At 34.0% G+C, this 25,621-nt stretch overlaps 2 protein-coding genes and 2 long non-coding RNA genes across 12 annotated transcripts; 2 read left to right on the top strand and 2 right to left on the bottom strand.

Annotated features, from left to right (window-relative positions):
* Positions 1 to 4,133: 4,133 nt before the first annotated feature.
* LOC125212009 lies at positions 4,134 to 6,305 on the bottom strand. Of its 2 annotated transcripts, XR_007174594.1 has the most exons (4): positions 6,170 to 6,305; positions 4,850 to 4,910; positions 4,460 to 4,696; positions 4,134 to 4,317 (listed from the first exon to the last, which is right to left on the bottom strand). It is a non-coding gene; the product is annotated as an uncharacterized LOC125212009 (long non-coding RNA). The 2 variants fall into 2 exon arrangements; XR_007174593.1 differs by lacking the exons at positions 4,850 to 4,910; positions 6,170 to 6,305 and having other exon boundaries at positions 4,460 to 4,843.
* On the top strand, positions 6,174 to 6,863 carry LOC125212008. Its single transcript, XR_007174592.1, has 2 exons — positions 6,174 to 6,313; positions 6,417 to 6,863. It is a non-coding gene; the product is annotated as an uncharacterized LOC125212008 (long non-coding RNA).
* A 6,017-nt stretch (positions 6,864 to 12,880) lies between these two features.
* Positions 12,881 to 14,852, top strand: LOC125209116. 5 transcript variants are annotated; one of them, XM_048108725.1, is made up of 4 exons: positions 12,881 to 13,160; positions 13,767 to 13,881; positions 14,688 to 14,746; positions 14,784 to 14,852. In XM_048108725.1, the coding sequence occupies exons 1-4, from the start codon at positions 12,948 to 12,950 to the stop codon at positions 14,796 to 14,798; spliced, it is 402 nt and encodes a 133-aa protein (XP_047964682.1). In that variant the 5' UTR covers positions 12,881 to 12,947; the 3' UTR covers positions 14,799 to 14,852. The 5 variants fall into 5 exon arrangements, 2 of the variants coding, with proteins under 2 accessions (XP_047964682.1, XP_047964681.1); XR_007174310.1 differs by having other exon boundaries at positions 12,881 to 13,199; positions 14,688 to 14,852; XM_048108724.1 differs by having other exon boundaries at positions 14,688 to 14,852.
* Positions 14,853 to 21,921: 7,069 nt separating this feature from the next.
* LOC125213417 (bifunctional aspartate aminotransferase and glutamate/aspartate-prephenate aminotransferase) lies at positions 21,922 to 25,227 on the bottom strand. Of its 4 annotated transcripts, none has more exons than XM_048113954.1 (11): positions 25,077 to 25,227; positions 24,836 to 24,896; positions 24,163 to 24,400; positions 23,976 to 24,069; positions 23,788 to 23,891; positions 23,397 to 23,645; positions 23,177 to 23,290; positions 23,012 to 23,095; positions 22,752 to 22,922; positions 22,501 to 22,614; positions 21,922 to 22,262 (listed from the first exon to the last, which is right to left on the bottom strand). In XM_048113954.1, the coding sequence occupies exons 1-11, from the start codon at positions 25,210 to 25,212 to the stop codon at positions 22,122 to 22,124; spliced, it is 1,506 nt and encodes a 501-aa protein (XP_047969911.1). In that variant the 5' UTR covers positions 25,213 to 25,227; the 3' UTR covers positions 21,922 to 22,121. The 4 variants fall into 4 exon arrangements, with proteins under 4 accessions (XP_047969911.1, XP_047969912.1, XP_047969914.1 ...); XM_048113955.1 differs by having other exon boundaries at positions 25,122 to 25,227; XM_048113957.1 differs by having other exon boundaries at positions 24,836 to 24,999; positions 25,077 to 25,204.
* Between the last annotated feature and the right edge of the window lie 394 nt (positions 25,228 to 25,621).

Below are 25,621 nucleotides of genomic sequence, written 5' to 3'. Positions count from 1 at the left end.
ACCATTTGGTGTTCGAGGATGAGAGTTCTGGCACACCGATGTCCACCCGACGTCCCCCTGGCATCAAGGCTGCCAAGGGCAAGGGCAAGGCGACCTCCTCCGCCGTGGCACCGCCTGACCAGACCCCGAGCCCGACCTCGAGCGCGACCACGGCCCCGACTTCGGATGCAGCACAGGCCTACATGGACTTGGTGGCCTCCTCCGACTATAGGACATTTTTGGACACGCACAACACCCTCATGCAGGCGACCAACCCGGCTCAAATTGCGTCCCTCCAGCGGATGATCGATGGCCTCAGCCGAACGCTGGTATTGCTAGACTAGCCTCTTTTTATATGCAGTGCACTTTTTTTATATCTAATTTTGTAACTTTTTTTTAAAAAATAAAGTAAATGTAGGATTTGCATCTAATTGTGTTGCTTTTTTTTAATTTAGCTTGATATATTTGCAAACATAAATTAAATATAAAATAGAAGAAAAAACTATAGGGCGGGGCTTAGGGCTGGCTATAGTCCACCCCATTATAAATTGGAAGAAGCGGAGGCTAAAATACTGATGTGGCAGTGCATAGAGCGGAACTTAGGACGTCGTATAGTCCACCCCATTGTGGATGCCCTAAATAGATCAAATGCGAATATAGTGCTTACGGTAAAGGATGCCTAATAGATAAAACAAGAATATACAGTATTTTATTACCTTGAGCATCTGCATTGACGGTAGGATGTCAAATAGATCAAACAAAAACATACGGTATTTTATTACCTTGAGTATCTTCAAGTAGGATGTCAAATAGATCAAACAAAAACATACGGTATTTTATTACCTTGAGTATCTTCATTGACGGTAATACTACTGATTTGTATTGACTAAAGAAAAAGAAAAAAGTAACTAAAGCAGTATTAGTGAAGAATAGATTCCACCTCAATAAAAAAAATATTTTCCAAAATTAAAAAGTGAATACTCTTCTAGAACGACGGACTAAAAAAACAGAGTGCATACTCTTATGGGACAGAAGGAATACTAACTAGTTAGATATTAGTGGCAATTGACAGTATATTTTGTGACTCAAATGACTGCATGAGAATTCGTCAATAAATAGGTCAATAATTATGTTTTTTTTAAGATTGAACTACATAAATGATATCTAATCTTTCACTTTTGCACATAAATAATATCTGATCATTATTTTATATCGTTTTTTGTACCCCTTGACAAAAATAACCCTAGGGTACCAAACATGTGATTTTTTGGTTATGAAGGATATTTTTGAAAATTTCAATTATATACTACCTCCGTCCCACAAAAGATGTCACACTTGTGGGACGGCACGAGATTTTAGGAGGTTTTATTTTGTGTGTTAAATGGAGAGAGAAAATATTATTTTTATATTCATGTGAGAAAGAACTTTTTCCAAAAATGGAAATGTGACATCTACAATTGTAGGACAAACTAAAAATGACAGTGTGACATCTTTTGTTGGACGAAGGGAGTAGTTACCAAACATGTAATTTTTTTTTCTTCTTTTCTTATTTCTTTTTCTTCTTCTTTAGTTTCTTCTTCTTTCTTTTTTCTTCATTTTCTTCTTTCTTTTTAGTATTTTATCTTCCTTTCTTCCTTCTTTCTTTTTTCCTTAGTTTATGTTTCCTCTTTTTTTTTCTTTTTCTCTTCTTTTTCTTCTTTCTTTTTAGTATTTTATATATACATCTAATTGCATTCATAATATAAATCAAGAACAAAACACCTAATTAAATTAATTATTTAAAGTAATTAAATCAATTGAATATTTTTATTAAATTATTTTTATACTCATTTTAGGATTGAAACATCTGACAAAAAATATTCAACTCTTTATATCATTATGGATACAATTCACAATTTTAAATTTTTATTAAGACTATATTGATTAGCTATTAATTATTATTACTACTATTATTATTATTATTATAAGATTTATAATTTAAATAATTATACTATAATTATTTATTAAGTACTATTATAATAATATTATTATAATAACTAAATATAATTTTACCTATAATAAAAAAATTAATTATATTTGAATGATATTAAAAAATAAATTAAATATTAATTTATAACATCAAAATAATAATAGTATAAAGAGTGAAGAGAATGAGAGAAGATATTATAATATTATCACTTTTGGTACTAGTTTTGTGTATGCCCAAAATATCCTCTATGACAAAATGGGAAAATATATTTGTTTAGAGGGTATTTTGGGGTGAAAATCGCATCAAGTACCAAAAATGTGACTTATAGGTACCAAAAACGATATAAAATAAAGATCAAGCACCATTTATTTAGTTCACTCTTTTTTTTCATTATAGATATTATCCAACAATTATCTAGAGATCTAATTATTAGAGTAACTTCTGCTATATTTATATTATTGGTGAGACAGGTTTCTTCCAATTAATAGACTGATGATTCAAATAATCATAAAATTGATGTGTGATGCACTATTTATTAGCATTAAAAATACATGCACGTATATAGGGTAGATCTAGTATAACTAAAGGTCAGTACCGGATTGTCGAACACGGAGAATAAGATCACCGACTGGCTACCTTCTACTAAGCCTCTTTTACTATTTGCAGAACCAAAGAGTTTTTGAAAACTTTTGAAAATAATTAAACTGAAAGTAGCAAATCACCGATTGCAACAAGAATAGAGAAAAAATATAGGAGTATGAGATAAGAGAATTCTGGGGGTGTGCGTTCACAATTATGGTTATACAAATTCCAACTACAATACCCTAGCACAGTTTATACTTCGATAGAACGAGTCACGCTAGTTATGCCCATGGGATACAAGCGTAGATTACTAACACTAGGGTTGTCAATCCTAGATTCGTAACTCCTAAAAGCTCCTAAGACCCGTGAAAATTTCTCACTCTCAATTAACAGTGTCATTTTAAGGGAAGCTAATTGTAGTGTCTAATAAGTGGATCTAACTCGCCAACCTCCTCTCACGATTATGTAGCAAGTTATATCAAATCAGCAAGTTGTTCAGTATTACGGAACAACTTAAGGAAGAAACGAAGTAAACATAAAACAGATATTAAATAGAAAAAGGAATTGTATAAACCAATAAAAGTTACTAACATATCCCTAGAATCCTATGAATTTAGTTACACATGATGGAATAATCTAAAAACATAGTTTGAACGGAAAGCAATGTAAAAATAAGAACTAAAGTGATAAAATCCAAATGTAGAATCCTGTAGCCTTGATCTTCACTTGAATCCGTCTTCAAACTCTTGCACAACAAAGATCTCTCAAATATTATGCTCTAGAATTGTGAGGCGAAAGAGTGTGTAAAAGTGTCTCTAAATGAAGAGGTTTGAGGGGGTATATATAGGGAGAATTTCAAATCCTATGGATATAAGGAAAAGGTTGGCTAATTTTGGTAAAATCTGGAGAAAATCTAGGTCAAATCATGCACCGCGTTTTCACAGCGGACCGCTATACCTTGGCCAGCGGTCACTGTGCGTTGCCCGTAGCTTCTGCCCATTTGTATAGCGGTCGTTGCATGAGTTGTAGCAGTCGCTGCAAATTAGTCCAGTGGCTTCGGGACCTTCTCGAGCGGTCGCTGCGCACTACCCAGCGGTCGCTGGGCGTATTCAGATTCTTAGCACAACTTTCTCCGGAGCGGACCGCTTCAGACATAGCGGTCGCTATGGGCCAGCTGTCGCAGCGACACACGCAGCGGGCCGCTGGGTGTCTTGAACGCTCCAAATTTCCATCTTCGTCGTTTTCCTATCTTTTTAGCTCAAATATGCGCAATTCTCACAAAACATGTCAAAATACCAAAATAGATAAACCATGTAAAATACGGACATGAATTGCGATCTAGACATTAAAAATAGACCAAATAAGGGCCCTAAAGCAGTGCAAACAGAGCGTATCAATATGACATTATTAATTATTGATCATCCATATAAAAAAATTAGTACTTTATTGTCACGACCGCACTTTGCTAGGGATAGCAAAGCCGGGAAACCGTGACTAGGGTTGGAAATAAGAAGAGGGGAATAGAAAGGCGATAAACAATGACTGAATATTCACTTAGAATTAAAGGGCAAACAATTTCAAATCAATTCTTAATCACTAGAACTTGAATGAAAATCTTACATTTTAATAACTAATTATCAGAGTAACAGTCAATGTCATCTAGAACCTTAGTACGCAGCGGATTGAACACGGTCACATGTATGGAGACATGCACCGCCGAGAACCTCTACTTAAAATAAAAGGAAAATCATAACTCTGCTCAGCATTCTCCATCGTCACTGCTCAACCTGCACATTTAGAAATATATGCAGGGCTGAGTATAAAAATACTCAGTGAACACATTGCCGAAATATACATACATAAAATGAAAATATTGTCATGCCATCACAGTAACACTCGAGGGTTTTCTCTTAAAAGGCCCGAGCTTACTAAATTCTTTGTGAGCTAATGTTCGACTGATCAGTCTATGTTCTTTCTGTACTTTTGCCATATCTGAACACCAAGTGTCGTGGAGATGGTGCTCTCCCACGGTCACCTACATCTTTCTCCAGCCGGGGAGGTGGCCACCTCCCAACGGCCTCCACTATATCATCTTTGTGCCGTGGAAGGTGGCCACCTTCCAACAGTCACCTGTGTACACTAATCCGAGTAGGGACACCACCCTCACTCGGACCCGAATTCGATTCTTACGTTCCAACCAAACAGATAGGCATAAAACAAATCATTTATGGCAAGACAACACCATTTACATAAGCAACAAACATAGATTCACATTTTCATATTTTCATCCACATTAGTATGTAGGATAGAAAAGTTCACCTCGTTCGTTTAATTTCTTTAACTTGAATTTCTCGCTCCGACCTTAACTTGCGGAGATAACCTTTTTGAAAACATCACAATATAAAATAAAATACTAATCAAACTTCAAGAAATTCTTAAACTTTTATAGGAATGCATGCCTCATAATTAATGCCTTATATTATTTCTCTTGTCTTTAAGCAATTTCTAAAACTCATATTATTTGATGCTTCTTCTTCCACTATTCTCGGGTTTCGACTAAATTGGATCTATGTCTCTTTTACTTTGAAAATTTAATCTTAAGCAATACGCTAAAATAGTTCAAAAGATCAATTATTTAGCTTAGTTACACAATTAGAAGAAATCAAAATATTAATTGAACCTTAATATAAAACTTAGGGCTAAAATTCTATATTATATTTTCTACCAAATGATATCATTTTTACAATTGGCCAAGACTCCCTTTTATTTTCAACCCAAAAAAATTGCGTCTATTCACCCACCTTATATCTCCACTTTAAAATTATTGAACCCAACTATTATAACTCAAAAAGAGGCCCAACTTCTTCCTCAATAATTAAAAGAAAAGGAACCCATAATTAAAAGTAAAAGGCCCAAATTAAATTAATTGGGAAGAGGCCCAATTTGAAATACTCCATTCCTCCACAATCGTCCCCTCCCTATCTCTCTCATTTCCATTTTTCCCAAATTAGAGACAAATCCCTAAATTCCATCGCCTGCCTCCTCACTCCACCAGAATCGATGCCCCACTCCCCTCCCCTCTTTCGGACCTGTTCACGCCGCCGCCGCCGCCACTGCTGCGCGTGCGGTGGCTCGCCGTCGCACCTCCCTCTCCTCATCGCCTGCCTCAGCCGTTGCCCTCTCTCTCGAATCTGCCACCGCCGCCGACCCTGTCCAGAGCCGCCGTCCGCCGCCGCCTACGGCGGTGTCTCTCTCTATCTCCTTCCGATTCTCCCTCTCTCTTCCCCACTCCCTCTTTCTCTTTCGGCGCTGCTCACGCCATCGTCGTACGCTTGCTGTCGGACAGCCCCGAATCAATATCCAGCAGCCCCGACTGAGCTCGAAACAACCTCGCCGGTATCCGGCAGCCCCCGAACCATTCAAAGCAACCCCGAACTCAACTCGATCACACCCGAACCAGCCCCGAAACGCAAGATAAGTTCTCGCACTCAAATTATGTTCTTTTCGTAGTTCATTTAGTTACAGAGGGGTGTTCAATTCGTTGTGTTCGGTTCATTGTTATTGATTGAATTACTTGGGTGAGAGTTGGTGGATGATATGCTATGTATAAACATGATCAAAAGGGGAAGGGTTTTATACCTCAAAACACGATATTGAATTGTGAAATTGTGGGACTGAAAGGAGTAGTTTCCTTGGACTTGGCAGACTCGTCTCTATGATTTGGGATGCTTATTGGAAGAGAATTAGGCAGCACCCTTGAACTCTCGATTTCTGCCGTGAATGGTTGGTATTGGAAACGGGAGCTCTTCTACTTCTCTTCCTCCCTCTCGGCTCTCTCTCTGTTTTTGTTTGGGATTTGCAGAAAGTGATTGTGAATTATGTGCAGGAGCTGGAGTGTAATCAAGCAGCTAAGTGCCTTGAGGGGAAGGAGAGTAATCAAGCAGCAGCTACGTGCCTTAAAGGGAAGGAAAGTAATCAAGCAGGAAGTGGAGGGGTGGATCAAGCAGGAGGTGGAACAGTTACGTGGCTTGAGGGGGATGAGAGTCATCAGGAGGAAGAAGAAGGAAGGAGGAGGTGGAGGAGCAATAAACAAGAATTAATTTAGTTATTTGGGTATTCCATGAATGGGTTCCAAAAATTTTGAAGTGGGCTGGGATTTAACTTATAGGCCCACATATGTACACCATTTTATTTCTTGTATTCCATTTCATAGTTTTTAGAGATGTATCCTGGTAGTTAGACTTGTAAAATAAAAAGTTTGGTTGACTATGTTTCTCACTTATGTATAACCTTAATTATTTACTAGAATTATAATAACTTATTTTATTCTTTAGTTTGAAATTTTCGGCTAAACATTTAATGTCATTTCGAGAATAATAAAAATAAACGAGGTGTTACATTCTACCCACCTTAAAAAGACGATAAAAGTTGGGATGTTACATTTATTTTTACACTAAAGTATAAATTTGGTCCTTTATGTATATTCTAAAAATATTTGGTCCATTACATTAAGTTTATTACCTTTTGGTCCCAAACAATATATTTTTGTCCAAAGTTAACATTTTCCGTTAAATTTAACGGTGCTTGATCAAATTAGTGACTTAATTTTAAAATCCAATTAACCGATTAACCTTACTAATTCAATATTATATTTATAAAATATTTTTTTACCTATATAAAAATATAATATTCATAAAATATTTTAACACGTATAATAAAAAATATTAAAATTTATAAAATATTTTTACCTATAGTAAAAATAAAGTTGAATTAAAATTTATAAAATATTTAAAAATTTATTAATATTAATATGTGCAAAATATTTTTTTTGTCAAATCACATTTGACCGTTAAATTTAATGGAAAATGTCACTTTTGGACCAAAACATATTGTTTGGGATCAAAACCGTAACAAACTTAATACTCCATAAAGGACCTAAAAGTTTTTTAGAGAAAATATAAAAGATCTAAAAGCTTTTTAGAGCAAATGTAAATGATCAAATTTGGACTTTAGTCTTATTTTTATTATTAAAGTTCTTTATATATTTTCTTCGGTTCCATTCCATATCTTTTGATTATAAGTATTTCATCTTAGAAACTAAGGTTTGCTTTTTAAATTTATTTTCGTTATGAGAATTTGAATCATATTCTTTGTCTTATTTAGGCTTGCGAGTACAAAATTCCAGAATTTATTTTTTGAAAAGATTATTCTTGACCGTAAAAATATATAGTACAATAAGTAATATACCAGGCCAAATTAATTACCTAATATAATTGTTTTAATTAATAATGTGAATTGTAACTATGCATGTATATATAATTAATAGCTTGGTCCAATAAGAATTTGATTTCTAATAGATTTATTAGCTCTCATCAATTGTTTGAATCTAGCACCAAGATTAGGGTCAAAATGGCTTTTGACAGAATAGTTGTTACGTACCTTAGTCCAAATTGATTATAATACATATTAGGAAATACATCACGGTACGTTGTATAAAGAAACCAAATAACATCACAAATAATGATTTATTATAAAAATAAAATAATTTATCAAATTAATTATTTGATTTCTCTCTCTTTCCATATACCCATAAATACTAGCCAGTTGTAATATTTGGTAGTTAGCCCAATCAGAAAAAAGATGTGTTTTAATTTGCCATACACGCTGAAGGAAGGGAAGTTGATAATAATTAGGAAATGTAAGAAAGAGGAGAAAGAAGATATAGGGTTACTGGTGAAGGAGATTGAGAAATGGAACAAGATCAATGCAGATTCCAAGCCTAATGATGATGCTATTTCATTCTCCAAATGAGTACTATTTCTTCTCATGTTTTGTTGACTTTGTTATAATTATGTGTTGTAAGCATCTACATATTTTGATATACTATATGATTGAGATATATGCACACATGTAATGCTTGATGCAACACATACTGTAATGTTTTATGCTGTGTGATAAAATTTCATACTATTTCATTTTATCAGACAAGTTGGATCAATATATTTTATGTGAGCCATATTATAGTTCCATTCTTATGATCATACTTTAATTGCTAAGGACATTAAAGTCCAATAAATCGTGACTGGGATGAGACGAGGGGATAGAAATAGAAAGGGATAAATGGATCATTCATACTCTATATGTTCCATAGTAGTAGAGACATTTATTTTCATCACAGAGATTAAGAAAAATTGTGTTAAGTGAGTTAAGTAAAGTAAAAATAAAGTAGGAAATGAAAAAAGTAGAAAGATGAAGAGAGAATAAAACACGAGAGAGTAAAGTAAAGTGACAAGAAACGTGTTGACTTTTACTAAAACAGAAAATGACTCCTCTACTATGGAACATACCAAAATGACAAAATGACTCTCCACTTCTATGGAACGGATGGAGTATAATTTAAAGGTATCTAAAAGGAAATACTTGAATAGAATAACTCGATCATAAAGATTTTGGGTCCATACGTCACAATTCGTCAAACATCAGAGCCTTCAAGGAAATACAGAATATAACATTCTTCAAAGCACAGCGGAAACAACTGAACGTGGTTCTATGTGTAAAGACTTAAACCTCTAAGAGTGTTGCATAAGCACAAGAGTAAAAGCCCAATTCAATCAGCACCTTCTACTAATCAGAACTCAACATACACATTTAGAAATACATGCATGGTTGAGAATAAAGGTACTCAGTGAACACATTGCCAAAAATACAATTATACATATGTAGATATTGTCAAGCCATCATCACATAGTACTCAAGGTTTTTTTTTTTGTCTTAAAGGGTTTGAGCTTTACTAAATTCTCTTACTTAAAAATTTGTTTGATCAAGCTAAATTCTCTTTTTGTAATTCGCCGTATCTAAACATCTTGTGCCGAGAAAATGGCCACTTTCCACGGTCACCGAACAGACCAACCCTTACGTTGACATACAGTCCATGTGTTCACTAGTCCGAGTAGGGACTCTCCTCTTGGTGGAACCCGAATTAGCTTAATAGCATTGTACTTTCAGTATAAGCAAATCAGATGGACATCATCAAATAAAATAAATTATTTATAGCAAGACAACATCATTTGGATCATTCATATAATTTTAACATCTTCCGTTATCAAGATTTTTAAGTTGTTATTTAACAATAGCAGTGTCATTTACCTGCAAGATCGGAGCTTTGAACGTTGTCCAATCGTTTTGAAATTTTAACAAAAAATAAACAACTTATCCAATTTCATTTTGACCGAAGGAAATTAATTTGAACCGTTAGATTTATCGTTATTAATATCCAAAGAGACTACTGTTCTAAGGGTGTCTACAATGGCGGACGTCCCGGTAGGACGTCGCCGACGTCCGACCGGACGTCCGACGTAGTGGGTGGGAAGGGCTCCCACGCCCGTCCCGAGTGCCCGTCAGATGGCCTCGCCCCTCGCATCGACGTCCGACCGGACGTCCGCCACTGTGGCGAAGGTCGGACGTCCATAATTTTTAAATTTTTTTTTTTTTTAAAAACTATAAATTTTTTTTCTACTACTATATTTTAATTTTTTTTTTCGAATGATGTATGTTTTTTTTAATGAAATATTCGTATTTCCCGTTTGTATTCGTGTCGAATTTTAATTCCGTAAATTTTAATTCTAATTGTGAATTAATTTAATTGTGGGAAGGGCTAGTGGGAAGTCCTAGTGCAGTGGGAAGGGCTAGTGATGTGGCAGTGGAATGGGAAGGGCGAGTGTTGACGTGGCAGGTAGTGATTGTGGGAAGGGCTAGTGGAGGTCCTAGTGGGAGGGGCGCCACCGGAGACACCCTAAGATGCTTATTTCCAAATTGAGCACCAAAAGAAATGTTTTGTACTCCCTCCATCCACAAAAAATAGAGCAATTTGTGTATGACACGGGTTTTAATGTAGAATTGGTAAAGTAAGAGAGAAGGGAAAAAGTAAGAGAGAAGGAGAAAAAGTAAGTGAGAAGTAGTGTTAGTGGAATGATGTGTATGGTTATTATTTGTTGAAAACTTTCCATAAATGAATGTGCTCTACTTTTTTGTGGACGGCCAAAAATGATAATTGTGCTCTATTTTTTGTGGACTGATGTGTATGGTTATTATTTGTTGAAAATGTAATTGTGCTCTATTTTTAACTTGAAAAAATAAAATTGGAATATTTGATGGTGATATTAGCATATTTGATTTTTTGTTCTACGATCTATATGATCTTTCTTCTATACATCAATCACCATACGCTTTTTTTTCTTTTCTAAAATGCAAGCTTTAAAGAATAAAAATGAAAACTTTGGAAAGGAAGAAAAAGGACTTTGGATTGAGTGATGAAAACTTTACCTATTGCCTCCTTTCTTTTGTGTTTGACACTTGGATAGATATACTTTGGAGGAAAGAAGAAAAGTGAATGAAGTGTTTTGGTGTATTGGAACTGCTTGAAAAAAGATTTGAGATTCGTAGTGTTATTATCTGTTGAGTTTGACCAAACCAAATTGTACGCGAACGTGCAGACATGGCATTCGACTACAAGTTACCTCACATCCCAGCTACTTGTCAAATTGGGTAACCGTTTATAAACTTCAAGTTTATGGTTTGGATAGCCATAATGCAAATCAAGTGACAGGTTGTCATTTTAATTAGATTTATCATTTAGTATAACCATGGTAAAATAATGCTAACTAATCATAATATGGACAATCACATAGGGACAAATTAGTAAATTTCTATGTGATCAATTAATAGATAAAATATTAATTTCTTTTATTTTCAAGTTAGAATTCCCTCCATCTGAATAATTTAAATTTTGAAATCAAATTATACAATTTTATGTAATTAATAGCCAAATATTGGAAATTGAATCAAAATAGACAAGCACCTTATATTGACTCCCTCTATATTTTTTTTTTCTATCTTTCTCACTAATTGATTTATTCCAAAGGAGCGTATGGTATTTTAAATTCTAATCTTTCAACTTAACTAATTTTAAGCATAATGCAGTATATGTTTGTCGACTGATGTATAACCAAATGGGATAAAGGAAAAAGTAAGTTGAATTCTATATTCATTTAAACAATTAAGTTGAATTTTATATCTAACTAATTTAGTTACATTTATATTCATTTCGCATTCAGTTTATCATAGATCCAAATATCTAATTGAAGGATTTTGATATATAATTTTAATTGAACTATTTGTTGATTATTGGAATCAATTAAAGTTGACTTTAATTTTAAATTCAATACAACTTAAATTTTAGTGAACAAGTTGAATTTTAGATTCAAATAGTGTAACACCCAATGCTATGCACGAAAATGAATTCATATAAAAATTAAATAATTATAATCTGTATGCCATTAACATAATATAAATAGATACAACAATTTAGCTTTGTACGATTAATAAAACATTGAGTAAATTCACAAATAATTTTATAAACTAACGTGACATTGTTTGTGACAGTAAACGTAAAATAAAATTGAAGATAACAAGTTTAGAATGGTCAGAATTATCATGGAAATTAATTATTAATATAAAACAATGGGTTTATCGATATAATAATTCTCCATTAGAAAATATAAATTATAATTTAAATTAATTTTTATTAATTTAAATCTTTATAGTTAGATTATACCAGTATAGTATCCATCATACATATACAAATTAATCAATAATAAAATACAAAACCCTAAACCCATACCTATACCTATACCTAAACCCTTAACTTATGGAGTATCATAACTAGAAATATTTTTTGACTTTCTTTAATCTTCTTTCAAAACATTTCACTTCCTCCATTTATTTATCATAAAAACCTATTTGATTTCCATTGACATGATTTTATAGGAATTATATGACCTTTTATGTTAATATTCCCCAAAATTCATCTTTTATCACAATCTATTTTATTCTTTTCACACTTATTTTATATTGGTGACATGATTTTATAAAATTAATAAAATATACGTACCATCATACAACATCTAAAATCATAAATGTATAATATAAAAAAAATATTATAAACAAAATATAAAATCAAACAACTTTTAAATTAATAAAATGCACACCAAAATATTTAGTGAATTCAGGGAACTAAATCAAATCCTAACAACTAAATCAAATATAATCCTAACCATTTATGAGAATAAATAATAAAATTAATACAAACCATATTCTAGATTCATGGAGAAAATTGGATGATATGGAAAAGATATCCGTATCATGTTTTCACATGGATACTGTTGAAAACACAATGACTTCGACGTTGAAATTAATATATACCATGAAGAAAATAATTGTTATTGTGTGGACTTTTCAGCATAAAATGACAATTTGGTAGGGCTTAATCGTTATTTTGTGTTTTCACTACTCTTCCATCTCTTCAACCTTACATATGCTACACATCCAACAACATATGTAACATCTCCCAAAATATAAAATGAGAGCAACATATCTCTTCATCTTTTTCATCTTGTTCATGCGAGAAGCCATTTTCACACACACCGTTGCTTCTCTCTCTAAGGGGCTTCCGCATTCACATTTTTTTTATCTGAAACGAGAAGTCCTGAGGCCGCCGCCGGCGCCAATAGCTGCATCAGGTCCTCGCGAGATTCCGCCGTCGCCGCCGCCTCCGCCACCACATGTCCCCAAGGTACTCACAGGCCGAGGCTGAGACTAGTACTCTATCAATGTAAGAAATTACGCTACGTTTTCGAGATTAATTGTCTTACTTTGGCTCGACTCAGATTTTGAGAGATATAATCATATAAAGGAGAGTTTGGAAAAAGATGGTGTGTGTCTTATTACTTTTATACTCCTATATCTTAAATAAAATACATGAGCGAAGAAGTTAGACATGTGAGGTTTAGGGTGGGGTTTACAACGACCCCAATTTTCACTTCGTTGTTGAGGGTTTTATTGACATGGGTGGAGCATAGTTGCAAGTGTTTCTATTCTAGTTTTGCCATGGAAAGAGTCAGCGGATTTCTAATACAATTTTGTCATTCAGTTGCCACGGTTTTAGGGGCGATTTCGCCGTCACTGGGGCCTGCTTGTGCATCTCCATTCTAATTTTGGTGTTTTCATCCTTATGTTTTTTGTTGTGGCTTTTTAGTGTATTTTATAAAATGTTATAATTGCTTACTTTTTCCTTGGTAATTGCTTGATAATATTAGAAGTGTTGCTTCTCTATTTTAGTTGTCGAAAGATTGGGTGGCCATCGATTTTAACTATGTCGTTTACTTGGTGCTATTTTTAGGTCGATTTTTGCCATTGCTGGGACTTGGTTCTGCATCCCCATCCTGATTTTGATATTTTGGTCCCAATGTTTTCGGTTGTGGAATTTTGCAAATCTGAAAAATTGTTCAATAAAAGTGAGTTGCTTGTATTTTGTTTGACAGTTGCTTGCTAATTCCTTCATAATTTGCTTGATAATCATGTAAGCGTTGCTGCTTTGATTTTTGGGTCGATTTTGTTAGGTAGCTTGTTTTATGGTTGAAATCGCTTGCTTTGTGAAAAACATTGCTTGCTTTTTCTTTCGCAATTGCTTGATAATTATGGAAGTGTTGTTGCTCTGATTTTTGGGTCGATTTAGTTAGGTAGCTTATTTTATGCTTGAAATTACTTGCTATATGATAAAAATTTGCTTGTTTTTTCTTTCGTAATTGCTTGATAATCATGGAAGTGTTGCTGCTCTTATTTTTGGGTCGATTTTGTTAGGTAGCTTATTTTATGCTTGAAATTGCTTGATGTATGATAAAAAAATTGCTTATTTTTATTTTCGTAATTGCTTGATAATCATGAAAGTGTTGTTGCTCTGATTTTTGGTAGATTTTGTTAGGTAGCTTGTTTTATGTTGAGCATTACTGATTTGCATATTACAATTCAAAAAATTGCTTGTTTCTTGATACGAATTTGCATTCTCTTCAATGTGATTTGCTTGCTTTTCAAAACCTCACATTAAAATTAGTTAGTATCTTCTAGAATTTGCATCATTTTTGGTATAGTGATCTTGCTTTCCAAAGTATATGTAATTGCATATTACTGGACATTATGTTGGGTTATATACTATGTAATATAATGTACTAATATTTATTCTATGCAATGTAATATTTGAAAATTAAAACTATACACTGCACATGTTTATAATAAATTTCAATTGATTTTTGTTTTTTTGCAGGTTTATGGAAATCGAAGAATATGATGACTTGTTGTGGATCAAATTTGTTATATTTATATGTGATGGATGGAAGTCAATGTATTTTCCTATTTCAATAATATTTCTATGTAATGTAAACTCTACAACAATTATTTCATGATTAATACAATAACAAGTTGTATATAATTGCAGACTCTTTTATATTGTAATGCGTTGCACTGCACGTATTAAAAATGTAAACTTCAAATATGAAGTACTTCATAAATCACATGTAAATATTATTTCATTATAAAGCAACACTCAACACAATACTATGCAATCTAGTAGTCATATTCTGTTCTACCATGACATTGAGTGAAATGTGGAATGAACAGAATAATATTATTATATAGTATGCAAATTAATTTAGTAACAAGCAAATTCTAAGACATTACACTGCAATATGGTAGGCATACTGTATGCGCTAACAAAAAAGTATGGAACAAAAAACAATAATGTGTATGTAATATGCAAACCATTTAGAAGTAAAATGCAATATTCAATCAATAACGTTGCAATATTATTATGAACAGAAAGGTAACACTACAATAATGTTTAAAATAATATCATGCATATTAAAAAAATATGGGTAAAGAAATAAAATAATATCATGCGTATGAAAAAATTATGAGTAAAAAATAAAGGAAATCAAATAATCGACATTATAAGAGAAATAAATCTATAATTTTTACAAATATAATGTACATGCAATAATATTGGAAAGAATAATAACTTACCTTATCTAGCATACTCATAATTGGTTGAATTTATGGAAGAATAAAACCGTCCAAATCAGATTTTGGTGGCATACCTTTAATACCCCTCCACGCCTAATCCCATATTTTTTTTTACATAATTATTATGCCATGTGGCAGTTTATATATCATAGGATCCACATCTCACCTAAAATCTAACGGCTCAGATTGGTGGCACAGTGTCATTTAAAATAGCGTTGTCATTTTAACATCTCCCTATATTTATATATTAATTACTCCCTTCGTTCCACGGTAGTTGAGTCATTTCATTTTCTGCATTCGTTTTGAAAAAATGGTAGTAATAAATAGTTAAAGTAGAGAAAGAGTTATTCTCTCTCTTACTCTCTTCATTCTCTATTTTAACTATTTATTATCATTTTTCCAAAACGAGTGCAGAAAATAAAACGACTCAACTACCACAGAACAGAGGGAGCAATATTTGATTAGTTTTTTGGAATAGTCCGAAATCCGTGCTTAGGATTGTAAATTTTATTCCAAAAATATTATACTCCTAGCTAGGGGTGTCAAAATGGATATCGGGTATTGGATACCCGATATCCGAACCCGAAAATGTCGGATAATTGGATACCCGAAAACTGATTTTTCGGGTATCGGATCGGGATCGGGTAGTAAGAATTTTGGATGGTCGGGTATATCCGAAATACCCGATTTATTTTTTAAAATTAATAAATTATATTTTTATTATAATTAAATGTAATTTAATTTCTTAATTATCTTTTAGTTAATATACTTATTAGCATATAAGTAAGATATTAGTGATTTAGATTTTAGGGTATACTCTAAAATTCACAGCGCCTCTCCTGCTCCCTTGCTGCAATTCCCTCTACCGCCGCTGTCCACTTCTCCCTCTCCTCTTCTTCACATCGCCTTCTTCTCCTTGCTGCAATTCCCTCTACTGCCCTGCCACTCTCCATCTTAAAATATTACTTTATTGTTTAGTGAATTGAAATATTATAAAATATGTGTACGTTTTGTTTACTGAATTGAAATATTAAAAAATGTTTGTTAACTTCTGCAGCATATAGAATTGGTTGCATGGTTCATTGAAATATATTTGTTTTATTTTAAAGCAGCCGAGCATATATTAAAATAAAGTAGTAACACAACTTTTCATATATGGCAGTATACTTGTATGGAGAGTTGGCAGCATATAATAGTATGAAATAAATTTTAAAAGTTTGTAGTTAATTTAAAAAAATAAAAAAATCAAAATCAAAATTACAATTGGGATTGGATACCCGATTTTTCGGGACTGGATACCCGAGTTGGGTATCCGGGTACCCGAAATAAAATTCGGATCGGATATCGGGTATTGGATTTTTGGAATTTCGGGATCGGGTACCCGAAAATTTCGGATCGGGTATCCGCGGGTACCCGATTTGACAGGCCTACTCCTAGCATTAAAAGGACAGTTTTGCATGTGTCCCTTCCTATTCAACAAATGTTTATACTTTTCCACTTTCCAAAATACTATTTCCTCCGTCCCTGGAAAGTATGAACAATTGGTTCGGCATGAATTGTAATGAAAAATTGGTAAAGTAAGAGAGAGATAGAAAGAAAAAGGTTTTTAAGTATTATCATTGAAAAATGAGTCTCACCTCATTAGAGAGAAAGTCATTTTCAAAATTAGAAAGTTCATATTTTTCATTGACGGACTAAAAAGGAAATAGTTCATACTTTTAAGGACGGCGGGAGTATTAACTAGATGTGGTAAGTCAGATGTCTATCCTACGAGGAACCGTAGTATCTGTTATGTAGTATTTCAACACTTAAAGTTTCATTGATGCCGCCAAGCTCTAATTTAGGGGGTAAGGAACTGGAATACAAAATATAAATAAGATGTAAAGCAGTGTAGGAAATAGAGTGCAAATAAAATACAATTAAAAGAAGAAAATTAAAGTGGAACACATAATGGACAAGTTGACAAACTGGGCAATTTAAACGATGGCGAGGAAAATTGACATTTAGTGAAAATTAAAACCTTTCGAAAATTAAAAAACACAGCAACTTGCACGAATATTCTCACCAGAATAATGCAAAAGTAACTAAGGTAAAAGGCTACTAAAAATAAACTATGTATTAAGTCCTAAAAATGAAGCTTGAAAGAATTAATAAAACTAGGAAACTGACATGTTCAAAAAAGTGAATATTAAGGCCCCAACTAATGTGACCAAAAGCTGAAAACATTAGGTTCGTCATATATCTAAATATTCAATTGAAAGATTTTGATATTTAATTTTAGTTGAACTATTTATTTATTACTGGACACAATTAAACATTGACTTCAATTTTAAATCCAATACAACTTAAATTTAATTGAACAATTAAGTTGAATTTTAGATTCAATTTAGTTTAGATTAATCTTAGTTCAATTAATCTGAAATCAACTCAAAACATTGAGATGATTTGATTATAATTTGATAGATATGTTCAAATGAATATAATATTCATTTGGACCATTAAATTTACTTTACAATTTAGTAGTATATTAATGTTCAAAACTGAGTTGAAAATAAGATTCAATTAAACATTTTAACTTAACACATTTAAATTGTTATCTAATAAAAACAATTACATGTAAATTAAATATTTCAACTTAACAACGTCCACACGGTTACTTTACTTCATTCGTCTCATAGTAAGAGTCACATTTAGTGTGGGCATGGGTTTTAAGAAATGTAAAAAATAGTGAATTGGAAAAGTCAGTGGAATATAGAGTCCACTTTTTTATATTGGTTTTATAATCAAATTTGAGTGAAATGAGTTAGTGGATTGTAAAATTTGAGTGAAATGAGTTGGTGAAATGTGAGATCTACTTAACATTTATGATAAAAATGAAATATAACTCTTATTATGAGACATATTGAAATGGTAAAATGTGACTCTTATTATGAAACGGGGGAGTACATCTTAATCACATTAAAAGATAATTAGTCAAACACTTACTATCATTAAGATTTTTTAATAATAAATAATTGAATTAAAATAATTTACTAATTGATCTATATATTTTGCAAAGTAAAATAATAACATTCCAGTTTCTAATATTACTGCCTTCGTTCCACTATAAGTGAAACATTCTCCTTTTCGAGATATCCAACTCTAAATGACACATTTCTAAATTTAGAAACATCATTCTCCCTACGTTTTCATTCACTTTTACTTTATTCTCTCTATTTTATTCACAAAACAACACTACATAAAATCTCATGCCGAATTATAATTATTTCATTTAGAGTGGAACGAAAGGAATAATTTGGGAGCTCTAACTACTCTAACAATTAAATTAATTTTAAGTTAATATTATACAAATTTAAAATTTAGATTCAGTTACTCCCTCCGTCCATAATTAAATGTCACATATCTGACCGGCATGGATTTTAAGAAATTGTTTGACATTATAAAGTAAAGTGCGAGAAAAAGTTAGTGAAATGTGAAGTCTACTTTTATATATTGGTTTTATAATAAAATGTGAGTTGAATGGGTTAGTGGAATGTGGGGTACACTTATCAAATATAATAAAAGTGAAATGAGACACTTATTTGCGGACGAATGAAAAGAAAAAATGAGGCATTTAATAGCACACAGATGGAGTATATTTTATCATAATATAGTCCAGAATATACATTAATCACATTTGATAACTTAGAATTAAAAATTATACTCCCTCCGTCCCAAGGTAATTGAGTCGTATTCCTTTTTGTATTGTTCCAAGATAGTTGAGTCATTTCCTTTTTTAGCAAAAATTTTATATCCCTCATACTTTACTCTCTCTTACTCTATTTTCTCTCTTACTTTACTATCTCCACTTTAACCTTTAGCACATCAATTTCTTAAATCACGTGCCCGAATAAAATACCCCAACTACCTTGGAACAGAAGAAGTACTAAGTATTATGTCATACTAAGTATTTTTAAATAAATTTGAAATCATTATACTCCCCCGTCTCATTGAAATATGTGCACTTTCCATTTTCGTATGTCCCATAAAAATATGGGCATTTCCATTTATGAAAAGTTATTCTAATTTATTACCCATATACATTGATAAGGCTAATTTCATGCATTGGTTATAGGGTTAAATTCTGTAATTTCCCGGGTCTAACAAGGTTTTGTAAGCCAAGTGTATAGAGAAAACGCCAGATCCAGGAAGAAAGGAGGCTAGCAGAGGAAGGGAGCCGAAAGTAGGAAATTCACTAGACGGAGGAGCATCTTGGAAAAAGGGCGGAATGGGGATTACAAGGAAGAATCTAGAAGCTCCACTCCTTATAAATAAGAGCACGCGACTTACATGAATATCATCATCCATCATCTTTTAGCTCTTAGCTCATCTTTCTCACACTCTACACACACACTAGGGGGTAGAATTTGGGGGTTCGGTTTGAAATTTGGAAATCGGTTTGTGCCATACCGTCTCTACGCGAGGCGAAGATACAATTTACATTTTCTGTTTTAAGTTTACGTTTCTGAATTTCCCGAGTCTTCATTGTTCGAAGCTCGGCCGTATTTTGTTAAGTATCTATTGAATTTGCACTCGTTTAGCTATGGAAGTTGTTGCTATGGTTCCATTTCATATTATAACTGTTTTTTTTCTGTTTACTTTGGATGCTTTTAGCGATTGATCTGAGTTTTATAGTTGAATCGTGTGGAGATCGTAGTTGATCGTTTGAATCTGGTTGAATCTGTGTGATCGGAAATGGAAATTGTTGTGGTATGTTGTGGATGGCTTAGATCCGGAGCGGATGAAGCGTCCAGTGTTTGGATCTGTTCATTTCTGCATGGTTTTGATGTTTAGTTTCTGTTTTCTCTATTTTGATCACAAGGCACCAAAACCAAAACCGATATAAAACAAAGATCAGATACCACTTTTGTGTAAAAGTGAAAGATCATGTACTATGTGCTCCACTCTTTTAAATATCAATTTCTTAAATCTTGTGCTAAAAGAAGTGGCTCGCTTATGGCGGGACAGAGGGAGTGCCAAGATATAATCAAAAATTAAGTTGTGAGATTATTTTAGCCGGATGAGGTTGGATATGACTAACTATCATATGATTGTCATCTAGGATTGAATTGTGAGATTCAATCTCGTGAACCAAACACAATATACATTAAATCCTGAGATATAATCTAGCAAACCGAATAGCCTCGTATAGTATAAATCCAAACATGCTATTGTGTTTTGTAAAAAAAATGAACTCATTTGGGCATTTCTTCGAATAAGTATTGTGAATACATCAAAATATATCTCTTCTTTCTATCTTACAATAAATTTATCCGAAAATTTTACGGAAAACCAAAAATATCTATGTAGTGAAATGGTACTAGATTTACATGAACCAATGGATAGGCTTAGCATATGCACAAAAGCTTGGTTACTCAACGATGACCAACATCTCCGGCTCCGGCCTAGTTCAAAAATCAACATTAATTGCTACCCCTTGCCCCTTGGTCCCATTCTAAGGGAACCATTTGCCTCTTTGGATGTTTCATTGTAAATAACATATTTCTAAAATTAAAAACATCAATCTCTCTATTTTTTTTCCAGTGCTTTTACTTAATTCATTTTACTTAACTCAAAAAAAACACTACATAAATCTCATGGCAGAATAGAAATGCTCCACTAAACGGAAGGAATATATTCAACGTGCCGCTCAATTCAACAAGAGACGCGAACTCTATGAAAGGAAATAGAAGACAGAGGAAAAGATGAAAGTAAAATAAAATTAAAGGGAAGAAAGATGAGGCGGCAATTTCCTCAAAATTATAGCCAAGATTATAAAAGAAAACATATACTTCAAATGAGAAATTATAGCAAAAGTTGACGCATCATTTTGAACATTATCAACAGATATATTTTATACATCGATCAATTAAGAAAATTTAAAACTTTAAAATTTAATATTCTGATTTCAATATTATAGGATCGGCAAGAATTTGATAAATATCCCACCTTGAACAATTTGATAGGGTAGATAACTCATCTCTCTTAAAATAATATGCCTTGAACAATTTGATGGGATAGATAACTCATCTCTCTTAAAATAATATGATCAGAAATTTTTTAAAATGAATATTTATATCTTATTTTATTTATTTATTTTCCTACCAAATTGCCTCTAAAGTACTCCCTCCGTCCACAAAAATTCGTCCCGGTTTGACCGGGCACGGGTTTTAAGAAATGTAATGGAAAGTGAGTTGAAAAAGTTAGTGGATTGTGGGTCCTACTTTTAAAGTATTAGTTTTATAATAAAATGTAAGTAGGAATGAATTAGTGGAATATGGGGTCCACTACCAAAAATGGTAAAAGTGAAATGGGACAAATTTTGGAGGATGGACGGAAATGGAAAACTGGGACAAATTTTCGTGGACGGAGGGAGTATAACGTAACACTTAGAACAACATTCATGTTCGAAGTTGGTGGATTAGTACATGCTCTGTTAGTTGCAAAGAAAATTCAAAGCTATTCAAATTTCAATGAATAGCTTAGACAGTCTTTATTTATTTTTAAAATCCAGTATCAAATTACATTCACTAATCTAATCCACGTACAAAGTAAGTTCTTGAAATAGAAAATTCAAAAGCTAAAATTACAACACACGAAGTTAAAAACCTCATCTCCTTCAACAAATCCTGCATCCACACTAGACGGTGACGGCCGGCTTGAGAGCGACGAGAGCACCCTTGATCCTCTCCACGGCCGCCTGCAGAGTTGTCAGAGACTCGGCATAGGAGATGCGGATGCATGTGTCGTCTCCAAAAGCATCCCCCGGAACAAGGGCAACCTACGAGCACCACCAACCAAGTTTCCTCATCAGATTACAAATTCACCCTAATTTAATCACTATAATTGTGGTAAATAAACCCTAATTAGCTAATGACAAATCCTAATTTATGATTTATAAATCCTTAACCCTACTTGGAGTGGGATGCATCATACATCTGGATATAAAGTGTGAACTAATTTTGCCTTTCAACATTAAGAAAAGCATGTCGATTTCAAGAAATGGATGGGAGTCTTACTTGAGCCTTGTCGAGCAAATACCGGCAGAGGGCCTCCGAGCCGTTGATGACACCGAAGCCATCGACCTCTAGGCCATAGTACGAGCTGAAATCGAGGAAAAGATAGAAAGCCCCCTGCAAAAAGATCAAACATAGGCATTTCATGAAAAGGGCACGAATAAAAAAAAGCTAGCTGTCCGTCTCTTCTCCACGCCACACGTCTAGCAAGAGCTGCCACGACCACAACGAAAAATAAGTTAGGCTGTTATTACCTGAGGCTCTGAAATCTTGACTCCACCTAATTCTCCGAAGCTCTTGACCAGAACATCTCTCCTCTCGCGGAATGCTTTAACCATATCTGCGACTGCTTCCCCGCCTGCATAACCCAACCCCAGAGCAGCAACGGCGGCCTTTTGAGATATGCTGCTGGCACCTGAAGTAGACTGTGATACAGAAATTTCACATTTTTACGAAATTTCATCAAATATGGTAGTCGAACTAACTAAGTGAAGATGGATCGATGGTGTCAAACCTGACTTTGGATCTTCCCGCAAGCAGAAACAAAGTGCTTTGGACCAGCAAGATACCCGAGTCTCCAACCAGTCATGGCGAAGGCCTGAGAAGACAACATTATAGCTAACGTTAGATCTTTGAGATGGAAAAAAAATCTATTCTTTAAGGTATTTGAGGGATTTACCTTTGAGAAGCCGTTGACAGTCAAGGTTCGATCCCACATGCCCGGCAAAGATGCAAAGCTCGTATGAGTAGCCGGGGCATAAATGATATGTTCGTAGATTTCATCGGACATAACCTGCAGTGGTAAAGCTCAAGAAAGTGAGAGTGTGACGACAATACGATCAACTTTCAGTTGTCTTGGCTGAAGCCCAACTAGATGTTGAGAGGGATAGAAAGCTTACAAGAAGCCTGGGATGCTTTGCTACAATCTCAGCAATCTGTTCGAGCAATTTGCGAGGGTAAACAGACCCGGTCGGGTTGGAGGGTGAGCAAAGAATCAACAGCCTTGACTTCTCCGTCAGTGAAGACTCGAGAACCTTTGGATCTAAGAGAAAGTTTTCTGATATGGTCGTGGGAAGAATTACGGGATTGGCGTCAGCCAACCTTGCCATCTCCGGGTAGCTCACCCAGAACGGAGCTGGAATAATCACCTGCAGCCGGTTATGAAATCTTAGAATTGATTTAGGTTTTATTCTTGGATAAGCCCTAACCCGGGTAAGAAACGATTCATCACTAATGCAAGTTTTTAGAGTTAAAATACGAAAACTTTTATCTCGTGTTTTAAGGTATTACCTCGTCTCCAGGGGAACACACTGCAAGAACTGCTTGAAGAATACTCTGTTTTGCACCATTGCTCACCAAAATCTGGTCGGGCGTGTAGGATATTCCATTTTCCTCTGTTATCAAAAGTCAAATAAATCACGATCTTATGCAACAGAAACAAGAATGCTACACGAGAAGAGTTCCGTGGATATGAATACCTTTGAGCTTGTGACAAATAGCTGTCCGGAGCTCCAATGTGCCCGCATTGGGAGTATACCTAGTGAACCCTTCACGAATTGCCTTAATCCCAGCCTAAATTCGTCAAAATAGACGACAACACAATCAAGATTATTTCATTTCCCAATTGACATGAATTGGATTATTGAGCAGCTTGGATGATGCTACCTCAGCAATTGGTGTTGGAGTGTCGAAATCCGGCTCCCCTGCTGCTAGTCGGATAACAGGCACACCGGCTTGTACAAGGGCAGTTGCCTGGTCAGTGATAGCCACCGTCTTCGAAGGCTTCACCGAGTTAACCCTAGGGCTCAACGATACATCAACCTGCACCGTGTCCGAGCTCATCTCTGCCCTCACCAATGCACTAGCCCCTTGAAGATGCAGTTGCCTCGTTGCACACAACGATCTACACAAAAGATACTGGATGAAATCGGAAACAGAGCTACACGGATCCATAATAACTAGACTGGAAAAGTATGAAAGAGTTCAGCAAAACAACAGATTATATGTCAATATTGTCACAACAAAGCTCATAACTTGAATAGATTTCAGATGAAAACTTCTTCCACAATCCACATGAATGAAATTATTGAACTCCCAATTAGCTTAGACATCAATATAGAATTAATTTTGTATATTGCAGCATTCAAACATGAAATTAAAGACAATCTTAAGCATTATCACTATGAAAATATAGTTCCAAACAACACGATAAATAAATAACCCAGAACAAAATCTGATTCCATCAAGACTCAATTTTTAATTGACGAAACTGAGAGCAATCAAATTCGACCGGGTAAACACAGGAGCTCATGAGCGAAAACAAAGAAAAGTTGCGTACTTGAGGGAGAATTTCTGGAATTGGGATGCGAAAGAAAGTGATCTGGAATTCAAAGCTGCATCTGCAAGAGATTTAGGGGGAGGCTGGTTACCAATTCTTGATGTGGGCTGAATAGAATAAGGGGCAGCTGCCGCCATAGCCTGGATATGTTTGGTGGGCTTGAGCTAAAGAATGATTCGGACAAACAGAATCACGAATCTTGATAATGGAGATTAGTCAGGTAAAATACAAACACTATTACCTGGGTTGGTGAGAGCAAAGAGTAGTTGTGTGTGTGAATGTCTACCTTTGTAGGCCGGGATTTGGTGGGAAGGTTTGAGACTAAAATATAAATAAAAGAGGGGTTGGTGGATCTCTACTTGTATAACAATATTCATTTCAAACTAGAGATAGGTATCACTTGTTTTTTGTTCAAACTTAGAACAAGTGAGGAATGGTTGTTCGGAGTTCAAATTATGTGTCGGATAAGATGCATCATCACATAGGGAAGTTTCTTAGTGGGTATGTGTACGTAGATGAGTGTAGCTTCTCTGGGAAAATTATCTCTTTGGATGTGTGTACGGACATCAAAAGTCTCATTTAACTAAAAAGAAATAAATTTTCTAAAATAGAAAGTATAGAAAATTTTAATGAGAATGAAAATAATTTCTATTTTTTGAAAGATATCGATATGAATTGAATGATTCTGGAGGTTAAGGTTTTAATATGAAAGAGTGGACGTTTAATCCTTGTGTCTCAACTTGTTTTATTCGGATTTGAGCATTTTGTAAACATCTGTTGAAAATT

The sequence above is a fragment of the Salvia hispanica genome, chromosome 3, assembly GCF_023119035.1.
Source record: "Salvia hispanica cultivar TCC Black 2014 chromosome 3, UniMelb_Shisp_WGS_1.0, whole genome shotgun sequence".
Lineage (NCBI taxonomy): Eukaryota > Viridiplantae > Streptophyta > Magnoliopsida > Lamiales > Lamiaceae > Salvia > Salvia hispanica.
Note: the sequence above shows the minus strand (reverse complement) of the source record. Positions and strands in the feature narration are given on the sequence as shown.

Excerpts from the sequence above, each read along its gene's own strand:
- LOC125213417 (XM_048113954.1), bottom strand. The coding sequence starts at position 25,212 with ATGAATATTGTTATACAAGTAGAGATCCACCAACCCCTCTTTTATTTA. Across the intron at positions 23,291-23,396 it reads CAAAGCATCCCAGGCTTCTT|GTTATGTCCGATGAAATCTA; the intron begins GTAAGCTTTCTA and ends TTACCACTGCAG. Across the intron at positions 22,615-22,751 it reads TCAAGATTTCAGAGCCTCAG|GGGGCTTTCTATCTTTTCCT; the intron begins GTAATAACAGCC and ends ATCTTTTTGCAG.
- LOC125209116 (XM_048108724.1), top strand. The coding sequence starts at position 12,948 with ATGAGAGCAACATATCTCTTCATCTTTTTCATCTTGTTCATGCGAGAA. Across the intron at positions 13,161-13,766 it reads CGCCACCACATGTCCCCAAG|GTCGATTTTTGCCATTGCTG; the intron begins GTACTCACAGGC and ends TGCTATTTTTAG. Across the intron at positions 13,882-14,687 it reads TGAAAAATTGTTCAATAAAA|GTTTATGGAAATCGAAGAAT; the intron begins GTGAGTTGCTTG and ends GTTTTTTTGCAG.